General features: G+C 40.1%; 1 protein-coding gene across 1 annotated transcript; it reads left to right on the plus strand.

The window, feature by feature from the left end:
• Positions 1-351: 351 nt before the first annotated feature.
• On the plus strand, positions 352-7,826 carry CXCL9 (C-X-C motif chemokine ligand 9). The gene is made up of 4 exons (XM_049885982.1): positions 352-459; positions 1,984-2,110; positions 3,327-3,411; positions 5,403-7,826. Exons 1-4 carry the CDS (start codon positions 396-398, stop codon positions 5,505-5,507), a joined length of 381 nt encoding a protein of 126 aa, XP_049741939.1. The 5' UTR covers positions 352-395; the 3' UTR covers positions 5,508-7,826.
• Positions 7,827-15,531: the final 7,705 nt, after the last annotated feature.

Here is a 15,531-nt window from a genome sequence, read left to right on the forward strand (position 1 = left end):
TTAATATTTCCTGTCTGAGAACCACATTTCCAACCCTTGTGTTATGGCATTAATTTATTTGTTATATAACCTATTCTTCACCTAGGTGAGCCTCTGTGAGTGTACTAAAGGCTGCTAGTGATGTTGGTTTCACATCTCTTACTATAAACCACCCATTTATGTGAAATGGAAATAAGCATGCAGAAATTCCCTTGGATCTGAGAGTAGGATTTCCCCCAGCACAAACAAGTTAGTGGTCAGTTTAGCTACCCCAGCTAAGAATATCAGCCAATCAGAATTGAGGAGGGAAATGAGTTCCCAAAATATATATGATTCCCAAAAGCATGTTCTCTAAAGAATTTCTGAAGCTTGAAGTCCAATACAGGGGTGACTCAGTAAACCTCCATCCCACCACTATGAAGAAAAGTGGTGTTCCTCTCGTCTTGGGCATCATCTTCCTGGTTCTGATTGAAGTTCAAGGTAAGGGCTTCTGAGGTCTATTAGATGAGTAAAGTCAGGGATGTGAATTGTTGTATAAGCTTCTTGGTTCACTCGATAAAGGTGAATGTTCTGCATGCGTTGGAAAGGGATGTGGGTCACTCTCAAAAGCTTCTTGGTGATGTGGTCCATTATCTAAAGTTCATAACTTCAACCTGCCGAATCAAACACAAGTCTTCTCAGTCCAGGTGTATAAATCCCTGGCATTTAGAAAGTGTTCAGTAAGTATTTGTTGGACTGGGTGGTAATGAGACGAAAGACCCTGTCTCCTATATTTATTTTATCACCCTGATATTGTTTCTTGATAGGTATGTCTGTGTTAGCTGATTAAGGATCCAGTAATCAGGGAGTTTGTCCCTAATCTGCCTACTAACAGTTTGGTTATCTTGGGAAAATTACTTAATCTTTCTAGGCCTCAGTTTTCTCATCTTTAAAATGGAGATTTTGCAGTTATACCTTTTCTGTCTACCAAACTATGTTTGCTGTCTACAAACTATGGCATATAGCAAGCGCAAGTAAATATTAAATGTGCATTGAATGAGTGAGGGAATGAAGGTAATGTATTTTCAAAGGTTTTCTGAAGTTTAGAGCACTATACAAAAGCAAGGCAGTAGAACACAGAAAGGATGAGGAGGGTTCCTGGTTCCTGATCTCTACCAGAAAAATTCCTTGTTTTTTAAGAGAAGAAAAGGAAGGCACAGATCCGATTTGTGGAGGGGTTCAGCATCTGAATTTTAAGTGTATATATGGGCAAGCACTCTGAATGTAATATTCACAATAAATTTAACGTCCCTTCCAAGGTGGCCCATGCACACTGGAAGTGATTCGTTAGTATAAATAGAGATTTCTGCTCAAGCCAATATCAAGCCTATTCTATTGAATTCAGATAATAAATGAATACTCAGGGCTTTGGGAGTTGCTTAAGACACCATGGTCTGCACAGTACACATGAATTTGCACATTAGATATCTGTGTGTCTGACCTGTGATAGGCATTTATTAAATATTATAAAAGTCTTTTTTTCCTCCTAAGGTTTAAAGTATGGTAGTTAAGAGCAAGGCTCTTGCACTCAGAGAGATTGGAACTGAAAGCCTGACTCTGCCCTCTCAAAGCTGTACGATTTTGTTCATTACTTAACCTCTCTGAACCTTAGCTTCCTTATCTAAAAAGTGGAGGTAATACTTACCTTGAAAGTTCTTGGAGATGATTTACAGACACTCAGTAAATGATACCCATAATCACTATTACGTCCAGTGCATCATTTTGATGGATCTCCTAATTGAGACATTGCCCTAAACCTTTTCCCTTTTCCTTCAAAAATCCATCGCTGTCAAGTTGATTCCAGCTCACCGTAACCTATGTGTTACAGAGTTAGAACTGTTCCATAGGGTTTTCTTGGCTGCAATCTTTATGAAAGCAGATCTCCAGGTCTTCCTTCTGTGGTGCTGCTGGGTGGGTTTGAACCACCAACCTTTTGGTTATTAGCCATCCTTCTCTTTCCCTTAGGAATCCCTACAATGAAGAATGGACGCTGCTTCTGCATTAACATTAACCAAGAGAAGATCCAATTACAATCCTTGAAAGACCTCCAACAATTTGCCCCAAGCTCTTCCTGTGGGAAAGCTGAAATCATGTAAGTAAAAACCCATCTAACATGCATGGGCCACATTGGAAGGGGTGTTAAATTTAGTATGAATATTGAATTTACAGTGCTTGCCCATATACACACTTAAAATTCAGATGCTGAGCTCCTCCACGAATTTAGTCTGTGTCTTCTCTTTCTTTGCTTAAAAAACAAGGAATTTTTCCAGTAGAAATCAGGAACCAAGGAAAATGTTTAATGCAGATAAACCAAAAGAAGATAAAAATCAGTTAGAATCCTACACCCTGTGGGAAATACTGTTAACCCTTTGGTATATAAACTTCCAAATCTCCCTTGATATATATATATATATATATAATCATATGCTGTATACCATTTTGCAGTCTGCTTTTTCACTAACACTGTTATGAACATTTTCTTGTATCAGTGCATTTTCTCTAATAATGCCACTTTTTCTTAATAATATCATTGTTAGTGGCCAGTTTACATTCCATTGTACGGATGTACCATAATTTCTATGACCAAATGTATTATTGTTGGAAATGTAGGTTATTTCCAATTTTTTGCTGTTGAAATCAACCTGTTATTGTTACAATGTTGTATCTTTAATTCCTTCCTATTAATACCTTTCTAGAGACAGAATTGCTAGGTTAAAGGATGTGCATATTTTAAGTCTTTTGATGCCTGAATCAAGGATGACAATAGATTGGCTGCTCTTATTCTCAGATTGTATAGAGAGCTTTTTTTTTTTTTTCCAAATCTTTAAATTAGTCCTGGGAGGTGGGCTGTAAGTAACTTTTAAAATTCAACTAGTATCTTTATCTTGTCTTGGGAAAATATTTGATTATAATTTTAATCGTTTTCCTTGGATTGTTCAACAAAATTCATGCTGATCTTCTTTATTTCTATAAAAACATAGACATATCGATAACTTATCTATTTTTCTTCTTCATTTGAATGTAAATGACTATTCCCAACAGAATAGAATTAATGTTACCCTGTATATGTAAGTCCCTCCCAATCTATATACCTGTTGGATTTTTTTCCTTTAGGGTTATATACTATCCTAGCAATTCATCTTAACCCACTCACTTGCTTCAAAAATGAAAAGGCAGGAAGAAGACTAGAAGTTTCACTTAGAATGTTGATACAAATACTTTCTAACTGGGGAGCTGAATTCTAGGGGTGACATGAAACATTTAAATTATTAACAGAAAAAAAATCACATTGATAATTTCCTTGGCAGTGCTACACTGAAGAATGGAGATCAAACGTGCCTAAACCCAGACTTAAAAGATGTGAAAAAATTGGTGAAAGCCTGGGAGAAACAGGTTGGTAAAAAAGAGGCACAAAAATTTCTTTCTTCTAGAAATTAACTTGAAAGACAAAGCATCTGTACAGCTCCTTTAAGGATACATTTTTTCGTTCACATTATTGTGCTCCTATTTTTTCCTGGAATGATGCCATCACTTTGTAATATAATTGTATGCTTGCGTATATTATCACTTGTTTATCTTCCCCAATGGAATGTGTGTTCCGTGAGGGCAGGGAGCTTGTCATTCTTATTCAATACAATTAATACATATCGAATTGATTAGTAGACACTGAGGATACAAAGGGACTGAGATCTGGTCCCTTCCCTCTGTAGCAAATATGCCAACAATTAATTATGGTACTATGTGAGAAGCATAAGGATATGTACGAGAATCTTGAAGATTACTGAGGAAGGAATAATTTGCCTGGGAGGCAGGGAGAAAGTATTAAGGAAGGCTTCCTAGATCTGGTGACATTTGATTTGGGTCTTGAAGGATAAATAGTTCACCGGGAGGGTAATGATAGCATGAATAAAAGTGTAGCTTCATGAAAGAGCTTGCTGTGTTCAGGGAGGCTCAAGTAATTTGGCTGGAGTTTGTGTGGAGGGAGTAAAGGGATTGAAGGGATGTACTAGTTTCCTAGGGCTGCTGTAACAAAATTCTGCAAAGTAAATGGCTTTAAAGAAGAGAAATTTATTGTTTTACAGTTCTGGAGGCTGGAAGTCCAAATTCAGGACTTAGCAGGGCCATGCTTTCTCTTTTTGAGCTAGGGGAAGATCCATCCTTGGCTTTTCCAGCTTCTAGTCGCCCCAGGTGTTTTTTTGTTTTAATTTTTATTGTGCTTTAAGTGAAAGTTTACAAATCAAGTCAGTCTCTAACACAAAAACTTATATACTCCTTGCTACACACTCCCAATTGCTCTCCCCCTAATGAGACAGCCCGCTCCCTCCCTCCACTCTCTCTTTTCATGTCCATTTTGCCAGCTTCTGTTCCCCTCTGTGTTCTCATCTCCCTTCCAGACAGGAGCTGCTTACATAGTCTCATGTGTCTACTTGAGCCAAGAAGCTCACTCCTCACCAGTATCATTTTCTATCCTGTAGTCCAGTCCAATCCCTTCTGAAGAGTTGGCTTTGGGAATGGTTCAGGTCCTGGGCCAACAGAAGGTCTGGGGCCCATGACCACCAAGGTCCTTCTAGTCTGTCAGACCATTAAGTCTGGTCTTTTTATGAGAATATGGGGTCTGCATCCCACTGCTCTTCTGCTCCCTCAGGCCCAGGGTTTTCTTAGCATTCCTTGGCTTATAGATGAGTCTTCATATTGCCATCTTCTCCCTGTTTCTGTCTCTGTGTCTCTTCACTTATTTTATAAGAACACCAGTCAGATAAGATTAGGACTCGCCTACTCCGTATGACCTCATATTAACTTAACTGATAACGTCTTCAAGACCCTATTTCCAAACAAAGTTTAGTTACAGGTACCAGGGGTTAGGACTTCAACATATCTTTTTGAGGGGCACAATTCAACCCACAACAAAGTAGAAAAGTAGACTAGGAACCAAAGTGGAAAGAATCCTGTATGACATGCTAAGGAGCTGTCACAAAGAGGGTCATGAAGTATGTCATTAGGAGCTTGGGTTATGGAATTTGACAGACTAGTGTTTCTGCCACATACTAACTATGCAACTTTGGGAAAGTCACTGTCTCTAAGCCTCAGTCTCCTCAGATATAAAAAGCGAATGATAAAAGTACCAATTGCAGAGGGTTGTAGTTGGAGCAAGGAAGTAGAAAGAAAGGTTGGGTAATAATAATAGACACAAGACCAGGGAGGTTGCTACCTCCTCCTCAAAGTGATCAAAATAGAATCAAAAGGAGCCTCTCTGAGAATGAAACAATTTTAAACCAGTTCCGAGGATAAAGACCACAGTCAGGAGAGTTCAAATCTAATATAAAGAATGCAAAATGTTAAGATAAACATTACCCTTTTTTTTTTTTTTTTTTCTTTCCTCACAGACCGGCCAAAAGAAAAAGCAAAAGAAATTGGGAAAACGTTGGAAAATCAAGAAAGGTAAAACAGTTGGAAAATTTCAACGTCCTCGTCAAAAGAAGACTGCATAAGACAACACTTTACCAAGACGGGAAGGCATCTAATGCATAAGCTTGTTAGTTTGACTAGAAAACTTAAACCATTATTGTGATATTGCAACATAGGTAGAAAGTTGCTTTTAAAATCCACATGTTAGGAATTGTGAGTAGCTATAGCTTGTTTTTGTTCTTTTACCCCAAACCAACTAAATTTTTTATCATGCTTACGACCACACTTTTAGTAACACCCACACATGAACATATGCCCACATAATCACACCCACACACAACAGCTGCCTGGGAGAGCAGCCTCGGCTTCCTGGGCCACAAACTGCAGCCTCCAGAGAGTATCCTCAGGCAGACCTCAGCAAGCCCCAGGCCTGTCAGCATGCCAGTGAGCCGCTACACTGTTTGGGATTGAGCTGGACCTCATCAAGCTGCTGTAGCCAGCAGCAACTGTGCATGAATCAGCCTCCAGGCCTCACACACAATGTGTCTGAGAGAGCTGCTGTTTCTGAGGACCCCCACTGAAGATCAACAGCACTTCTCTTTCAGAACCTTTTATCTGGCCTTTGATGGAGGGCCATAATGTGACTCCATCTTGCCTGTCCAGGCTGACCACTTTTTCTTACTGTTCCCTTTTGCTTCAGTAAGGCCAGTTCTCCATCATCCCACCACAATTCAATGCCTGCGTCCTGTCCACCGCACATGCCCCATGCTCTCTCATTCACCTGGGTCTACTCCTTTCTTTCTTGCTCTTCCCCCAACAACCCCATAGGAATGCCTTCTTCTCCCTACTCATCCTCACTTCATGTAGTCTTCAAGGCTCAGTTCAAGTCCTGACTCTTAAATAAAACCTTTCTGGACTCTTGAATTATATTAAAATTTCTATTTCACTTGTGTTCAGTACCACTTGATGAGCACTTAATTTTTAACTAATTGATTTTTGTGTGTTTATTCTATCTTCCCAACCATATTGTCAGCTCCTCGAGCTCAGGGGCCACACTCTATATTTCCCTGAATCTGCCCAATGCCAAATATATTGAGTAACTAGGTTTTGAATAATTTCTTAATTGCAGTTGTTCCAGGTAGGAGGGCAACCAGACCATCTCTTCAGAGCAGGGGCTGGTTATTTACTGGCTACTTCCTACTCTCTAGCCCCTGGTGACCTCTTTTACTTGTATCTTCAGGCCAGTGTCACTGCAGGGACCAGGGGTGATGTAACATCCTCATCTTATTATGACAGGATGTTCACTTGGCCTCTCCACCAAATAAGAAACACATGTTTAAAATACATGTGGCTATTCTGGGCTATTTTCATAGAATATTGAGGACACCTAAAATCATAGCATCTTACAATGGGAAGGGGATTTCGAGATCATCCAGCATCTGACCTCTCCCTACCCAATACAAAATTCCCTTCAATACCATTCTTGACAAGTCTTCGTTTCGTGTGATCTTACAAGATAAGCACCAAGATCCTTTTGAAAGCTCAATTTAGGCAAATATGAATTTCATTGTCAATTTAACTTGTTTCAAGATTTATAAAGAATTGTGATTATCAGTCACCGCAGCAACTCTCATGAAGCCAGTGGGCAGTAAGATGCCAAGATTCAAAAGCATGGCGGATGCCCAGTGAGCCCCTACGGGGCTTGGAAACCTCCTTAAAGAAGGCTTTCAGTGAATTGCTTGAGAAGAGGGTGTTATTGGCCAGAATTTAAATCTGTACCTACTTTCCCAAATTTTATCACTCCTCACTCAAGCTGCAGGTGATTTTGAGTTTCCCAGTGGAGATCCCATCCAAGCCCCTTATCTAATTATAAGGCTCCAGCTAATCCCATGTAACTTCCCTGAAAAATCTAAATGTTGCATAATTTGAGAATCTGTGGCACAATTATTATGAAACTCACAAGTGAAGTGGGCAGCATATAGCTAGTAACTAAAGGTCTTGTTTTACTAAAAAGCTATTATACACACATATACACATTATACACACTATAACAAGGAGCCCTGGTGGTACAGTAGTTAAGCACCCAGGTGCCAACCAAAAAAGTCATCGGTTTGGACCCACCAGCTACTCTGAGGGAGAAAGACGTGGCAGTCTGCTTCTGTAAAGATTACAGCCTTGGAAACTCTATGGGGCAGTTCTACTCTGTCCTACAGAGTCACCATAAGTCAGAATTGACTCAGTGGCACACAACAACAATAACATTATAATCACTGGTCATTTACATGTACATGAATATTTTCCAAGCAAATAATTGTGTTTAAAGCAGCACTGACATATATACTTTGTACTTTGAAATATTTTCTTTGTTAAAAAAGTGATATCAATAAATAGACAATTGTTCAGAAAACAAATCTTGATTTTCTTAATGCCTTTAACATTCCCCTCAACTCTTGCATGCTTAACAGTAACTTTCAGGTGACCTTATTCATTTGCTTTTTAGCTTTCTTTTCAAATAAGGTGCAATATTAATTGAAATAAATACAAGGAAGCCCTGTAAAGAGCTTTCTGGGGAAAGAAAGACCTTTCTATGAAAAATATTACAACACCGCTTTATAGCAACATTGACTTATAAGAGTTATATGTAATGCACTTTATTTTCTAATCCTCAAGAGTCATACTATTGAAATGAGATATATATTCAGGAAACCAAAAATGCCCTAACTGTTTTCCATCTCCTAAAATTATGTGTTTAAATATTATAAAAAGCTTCAAGTAGTTATTGTGGAGACCTAAATATAAGTTATTTAAGAATCTATAAAATTTGGGCCAGAGATCATATCCCACGTGGAGTCTCTAAGAGGTTGGGCGTGGACAGAGAATATTACCCTTCTACACTTGATATTAGGCCAGTAGCTGTGATGTTTGGGCAGGTAACCGCCACTGATGGTGGACATGAATAAAGTCCTTAACCTGAGAGGCAGGAGGGTGCTGTGGAAAGAGCTTAAATTCTGGACTATGAGATATCTGCGTTAGGATTACAGGCCCACCCCTTATTAGCTGCATGACCTTGGTTCAAGTACATTGTTTAACCTCCCTGTGCACCAGTTTTCTCATTCAGGATTGTTGTGAGGAATAGTCCCAACCTAGACCTTGGAACATAGAAAGTACTCAAGGATAGTCCCAACCCTCCCCAATCACTTACCTCAGCCGTGCCGTCCTCACAACAGAGGGTTTTCCACATCTCATACACACAAAAATGTTTCCAGAACTGAAAAAATACTCTGGAGAAATGAGACCAAAAGCCTCCTTAACCAGTTCTCAGAACTATGTTTTTATGATCCTAGTCCAGGTCACCATCATCCCTTTCTTAAACTATTTCAGTAGCCTTCCATTTTCCCTGCTGCTCCTGTTTCTCAACTTTTCTCTTGCTCCCTACCATCCATTCTCTACATGACAGCCAGGATGGTCTTTATAAAGCATAACTCACAGAATATTACGTCCTTGCTTAAAATTCTGCAATTAGAATTAACTCAAAATTTATGATGGTCTACCAGGCCTTCTTACCAGGTCTTACTTGAACTGGACGCTTTCTACCCCTCTAACTGTATCTTCCTTCAGCCTCCCTCTTATCTGTTAAGCTTCAGCCTTGCCTTCTTTCTGTCTTTTTGCACACCAAGCTCATTTCCTTCTCAGGATCTTTGCGTATGCTATTCCCTGCTGTGCTGGCTTGTGTTATATCAATTTAGTTAAACTGAGAACCATTTGCCCACAATCCCCTTCCCTATGTGGTTTTGGATTAGAGTTAGCCAAAAGTGGAACTTGTGTGAGATTTGGAAAACAGAAAGGAAGCAGGGCCATTACTCTTGAGTAAATGACAGATGGTGGCAGTGGTACCCGGTGGACCCCAGCTTGTCCAGCTTCCTCCTCTGCATTTAGTTCCTCTTCCCAACTGCTGCCTTCTGACTAACAGTGGTCCCAGGCCCTCCACCAGATACTTAGCTGTGGACCCACAGATGAGGTAGTTATAGAGGCAACAGCTTGCCATCATGTTTGGTAAAATAGAGGGTCAGTTTGAAAAAAGGAAGACCCTCTGTGAGTTGGATTGCCACAATGGCTGCACCAATGGGCTCAAATATACCCACCGTTGTGAGAATGGCACAGAACTGAGCAATGTTTCATTCTGTTATACATGCAGTTGCTGTGAGTCGGAACTGACTTCACAGCACATAACAAAAACAACAGCTTCCCATAGATCCCTGTTGTTGCTGTCGTTGGACATCCTTGAATTGATTTCAACTCCTAGCGACCCCGTGTGATAGAGTAGAACTGCCCCACAGGGTTTTCCAGGCTGTCATGATTACGAGAGCAGATCGTCAGGTCTTTCTTCCACGGAGCCACTCAGTAGGTTTGAATTGCCAACCTTTCAGTTAGCAGCCAAGCACTTAACTATTTTGCCACCAGGGCTCTTCCCCGTAGACCTCTGCCTAAAACTGATTGCCATGGAGCTGATTCCAACTCCTAGAGACCCTATAGCAACAGTGCTATAATAGGACTGCCCCATAGTGTTCCCAAGGGTGTAAATCCTTATAGAAGCGGACTGACACACCTTTCTCCCAGGGAGTGGCTGGTGGACTCCAACTGCTGACCTTTCAGTTTATAGCTGAGCACTTAAACACTGTACCACCAAGATTCCTGTAGACCCCTTACCAGTCCCAATTTGACATGTGGGTAGGCTTGGCATCTTGGATTTTCTTACGAGTTCTGATTGTTGAATTTTCCAACTGTACCAGTGACCAGTGCTGCTAGTGGACTGGTCAGTGATTCTCAGATTCTCTGACTCTCCTTTCTGGAATTTCACTTCCCCAGATCCTCCCTTGTTGTGTAAGATTGATTCTTATAATAAATCTTTTATTCCCATAATATTCATAGTGGCTGTGCTTCCCTGACTGATACAGCTATACCTAAAGCACTCTTCTTTGCATGGCTGTTCCCTCCTCCTCGTTTGAGTTTCAGCTTAAATGTCACCCCACAGAGCCTCCTTCCGTTATCACTATTGGTCATATAGCTGTCTTCTCCTCAGACCCTTTCTATTGTAGTGGTTTCCAAAGTGGATGGAAAGTGTGTACCCTATGGGGTGGATGAAATGAAAATATTAAAAACGTATCTTTGTCTAAAAAATAAGAGCAAGCTGAAGATTTACTATCAATGTTAACCCACAATTGACACTGGCAGCTTTACTCAATGCCTGTGTCAGGTAGCCATGTGTCACCTGCTGATTTCCTGAAGGAAAAGTGAGACTTCCACAACTGGGAAGGGTTGACACGTGCCCTTACTCAGTCATTCCCTTCCTATCCATTGCAACAGTGGGCTGTCATTTATGTGTACACAGTTAAGTGGACTTAAAAATTATAAAATGTAGTGCTAACTAAGCTGACCTTACAAAATGGGCAAGTAGCTTTTAAAGATGCCCACTAAGAAATTCGTGTGAAAGATAAGACTGATAGTGCAAACATAAACTAGCAATAAGAATAAAGATAAGGATATATATATATATGAGATGCCTGGTCTTTGCTAAGGCACAAACTGCTTTCTGGTATAGCAAAACATAACTTGAAGAAGGATGCCCTAGGGACACAATTTTAAAAAGGGTACCTACAAGAGTTGTTAGTTGCCATCAAGTTGATTCTGACTCATGGCCACCGCCTGTGTCAGTGTTAAAAGTCTGGTGGCTATAACCTGTTTCATAGTCTTTTAAACTTCATCAAGATCTGAAATTATCTCCTTTCTTTTTAGGAGGTTATTTCCTGCCCCCCCGCCCCCAACCCCCACCCCACCACATACACAAATGTAAGTTTCTTGACTACAGAAATATGGTCCTGTTCACTGTGTCATTCCCCAGTGCTCACAGCAGTACCTGGCACACAGGAGGCACTCAATACCTATGTTTTAGTTGACTGACATATACTTCATCCTAATTTTTCTTGCAGGTCCTTTTCTAATCAATCTCAACTACTCTTACCACAGTCATCTACACCCATCGCATTTTTGCTTTCAGCTTTGCTAATACTCTTATTTACCTGCCCCACTCCCATCTTCTGACTCCCACCTGTACATGATTCTAGTCTCACTTCTCCATAACTCCATTCCAGAGTGCTTCTGGCCACTCTGAAATCCTCCCCCTGTGACTGTCTGTCATAAGGGATTTAAATATTTAGAATTGTTTAGATTAAAACTTGCAGTTACATTTTGCTTATGCCAGAAAGTAGCTTGAACCTTAACAAAGTTTATACATTAGAGGAATCGATAAAAGATTCAGTAAAAAATGTGTGTCATCTGTAAACTGTACTTTTGAACTTAAATGTCAATGATCTCTCAGTTGGTTAACTGAGAGAAAGCTGTGTGTGGTTTCTTTATCCCTCCTGGGAAAGCAGAAAGTTGTTTTCTTATCGGAAAGGGTAATAAAGAGAGAGCCTGCGATCACAGATGCTTTAGAACACTGTCATTTTCTTTTTTTGCCCTGCGTAGACAGAGGATGACATCGAGAAGGAAAAACAGGCAACCTTCCATACTGATAGCAAGTTAATTAGTGGCTAAACAGTAATTTGAGGCATTTTGATAGGTAGTTGGTTTAGAGTTTCCAGGAGAGTGTTTGACCCTACTCTTTAAGGAAGTGAGTAAATTACAGAAAGACTAGTCTACATCTGTGAATAAGATTATGAACTGGAGCAAACTGACAACAGATTAGAGCAAAGATGTCAAAGAGTGCAAAACTGGTTTGCTATGCAGATAAAAAAAATTCATCCTTTAAATCTAGCATTTAATTATGCTGTTTCAAGTCAAATATTTTATTAGGTAATTTGTTTTACCTTAAAGGAAAAAAAAAGAAAAGAAAGGATTGCTGGTATCTCCATCTTCTAGGAATTTGACCTCGTCCCCTGCCTTCTGGGTGGTGCATAGGACCACTTAGATATAGCCATTTACTGTCAGCTTCCCTTAAACATCAGAGTAGGCAAGCTGCGCTCAAAAAGCCTCTAGAAGGAGGAATGAAAACCTGTAAGGTGAGAAGAGAGCAGTGAAACTAAATCATATAACCCCCAGAAAACCCAGTGCCGTCGAGTCGAATCATATAACAGAGAGGGAAAAAAAAATTGTTGCTTAAACAAAGAAATGTAAGCAACCACACCTACAATATTGAACTGAGCAGAATTTACCTCACGTCAGATGTGTCTTCAGTTTGGGGACTTTGATTAGGGCCAGACTAGCCAAGAGTTTTTATGGTATGGAAATTGAAGTGAGCTAAATTTCTCTGAATAATTAGGAAACCGGAAATAGGGAGGGTGTTAGAGATTCCAGAACAGTAACAAGGATAGAGGACAGGGAGGAGGAGGGAGCCTATAAAAATGGCAGCAAGCTGGGGCTTCAAGGTAAAGAGGACTAGTAAGAAATTTCTTGTGGTGGGAATGACCAACTTTAAAACAATGCTGTGTCGTGTTCAGTTTTAAGATATAAGGCTCCCTGGGACTCTTTCAAAATTGTGAAAAGCTTAAGAGATCTCATAATTGGTAAATTAGGGGTTTAAATTACTTTATTTGGGTATTGAAGGTAACTCCAGAATGCCAGAGAACTTGGGTTATGTGGCAGCCATGAAGGCGGCTCTGGGATCTCCCTTCAACGAAGAACTTGCTGTTTGGCTGTGGGGAGGGAAGTTAGCTGACAGTCTCCGTGGTAGCACCTTCAGGATTCACCTCAGCTTTCCAACTGAATCCAGGCTCTTACTGGGCAGCCTCCAGCCAATGAATGAGTATAGAAGGACTTCCAGGGTCTGGCCATTTCTGCCCATGCAGGACTCCTCTGATGGGCAATCTTTAATCAGGAACTCCCCATTGGTTGACTGAGACTTTGTCAAACTGTATCTGTCTGCCCAACCTGTTTCCTTCTGTGTTTATTTTTATCTGTTTTATTCCCAATAAACTCCTTGCATGACTGATTCTGTCTCAGTGCTTATTTCTCAGGAGATCCAAATGATGCAGTTTACGCATAACGTTCATTTTATTTTGATCAATAAATATTAGTTACTATTATCTTTATTATCATCTCCTATAGCTCTTTTATAGCTCCTAACAGAGTCCCTGGTGGTACAAACAATTAAGCACTTGGCTGCTAACTGAAAGGTTGGTGGTACAAATTCACCCACAGGCACCTCAGAAGTAAGACCTAGAGATCTACTTCAGACAATCATAACCACTGAAAATCCTATCGAGCACAGTTCTTTGCTGACACACATGGGGTTGCCATGAGTCAGAATCAACTTGACAGCAACTGGCTTATAGCCTTTAACACAGAAATTTTAACACTGGGAGGGGCCTTAGAGGTGGAAGTACAAGCAAGGATCTGGAAATCAAGAGACTAGAAGATGTTCCAGGTCCTGCCACTCATTGGCTAAATAGCCTTGAGCAGGTCACATACCTCTCTGGGTAGCAGTTTCCTCATCAGCAAAGTGAAAAGTAAGAGACTATGAGATCTACGGTTTCTTCCAAAGCTTTTTCCCCATTTCAGTTTTCTGTCCAGTACACTATAATTGTTGCTTAATGAATGCCTATTAACTTAACATATCCACCTTTTACAGTGAGGGTTTCTGTACTCTTTTAAATATGTTTATATTTTAAAATAAATTTCCATAGAGAACAATTTTAGGACTGCCAAAATTTGGGAAGGCTACCTCTCTGGTCTTTAGATTCATGTTGATAGTAATGAGATGAAAATTAGAAGATTCGAAAAGGATTTAATTATTTTTTTTAATCTCCTGTCAAATGGGATGTCAAGGTATTTCCTACACTGCTCCAGTCCTCTGCCTGAGGGTGGGTTTCTCCAATGTTCCATTTATTCCTGTGGGTCCCTCAGATTGGGGGCAGACAATAGAAGGGGTGCTATTCCTTTTGCAGTTTAGTCCCTGAGGATACAACCAGGAGAACATTCCAGGGCAGGAGAGAGGTATTCTCACTATTTTTATTTATTTCCTGATAGAAAAAGCTGTGGATCCATGAGGACATCTTACTAAACTCTCATGTCATTTGAGATACAGAGGAACAGGTTTCTTCCTAATATTTTATAGAAAAAAAGCAAGCAGGTATGAATTACAAGCAAAGCAAGACTTTTAACAGGGAATTTATGGACTTTGCACGTTATCTCCACTTATTGTAGATATATAAGTGGTCTTCTGAAAAGAGATCCACAGATCCTTGCATATCTTACCAAAAAACTAGTCACAGTCTGTTATATTTCTCATGAGATGGACAAATCTTATAGAATTATGACAGGATCTTGGATCGTATGGTGGGAATTTTCCTAGTAGGTTCTCATAACAATGGAGATCAGGAACATCCAAAACCAACCACATGAATAGTCCTTTCATGGTCTAAATTATCCAGCAGTGACAGTGGATCTTATAGAATAAGGCAATGGACAGCATCAGGTTCATCTGGCACACCCAAGAAATCTGGCAAAAAGATAAGGGCAAGCCTTTGTGTCTGTTACTCATTGAGGTTAAATAATGGCATAAGGTGCAGTGGTCTACCTATAAAGAAGCTAGTTTTCCCCTCTCTGTTTGCAAAATCAAAGCCCTGGCAGAGCAGTGGTTAAGAGCTCAGGTTGCTAGCCAAAAGGTCGGCCGTTTGAATCCACCAGCCGCTCTTGAAAACCCTGTGGGGCAGTTGTACTCTGTCTTATAGGGTCGCTATGAGTTGGAATCAACTCAACGGCAATGAGGTTTGGTTCACAAAATCACTAAAGACCCTTCAAAGACAACTGAAAGGCTATCACCCTTTGAGGTTTTAAGTGTAAAAAAAGAAAATAAAAATCATTAGATGGTTCTTGAGAAACATTTTGACTTTAAGAATTTGGCTGTGGTGGTTTAAGAGAAAAATCTAAGGAAGATGGTGCAACTAGTACCTACTGAGCTTGGGGTTGATAACTTTGTCCAGTGGCAGACCCCATAGTTTTAAAAACAAAAGCAAAAAACCAAACCTGTTGCCATCAAGTTGATTCCAACTCATAGCAACCCTATAGGACAGAGAAGAACTACCCAGTATGGTTTCCAAGGCTGTAAAT

This window comes from Elephas maximus, chromosome 5 (genome assembly GCF_024166365.1).
Source record: "Elephas maximus indicus isolate mEleMax1 chromosome 5, mEleMax1 primary haplotype, whole genome shotgun sequence".
NCBI classification, from domain to species: domain Eukaryota; kingdom Metazoa; phylum Chordata; class Mammalia; order Proboscidea; family Elephantidae; genus Elephas; species Elephas maximus.

Coding starts and splice junctions, on each gene's coding strand:
- CXCL9 (XM_049885982.1), top strand. CDS start 396: ATGAAGAAAAGTGGTGTTCCTCTCGTCTTGGGCATCATCTTCCTGGTT. Junction 2,111..3,326: donor TGTGGGAAAGCTGAAATCAT/GTAAGTAAAAAC, acceptor TTTCCTTGGCAG/TGCTACACTGAAGAATGGAG. Junction 3,412..5,402: donor TGAAAGCCTGGGAGAAACAG/GTTGGTAAAAAA, acceptor CTTTCCTCACAG/ACCGGCCAAAAGAAAAAGCA.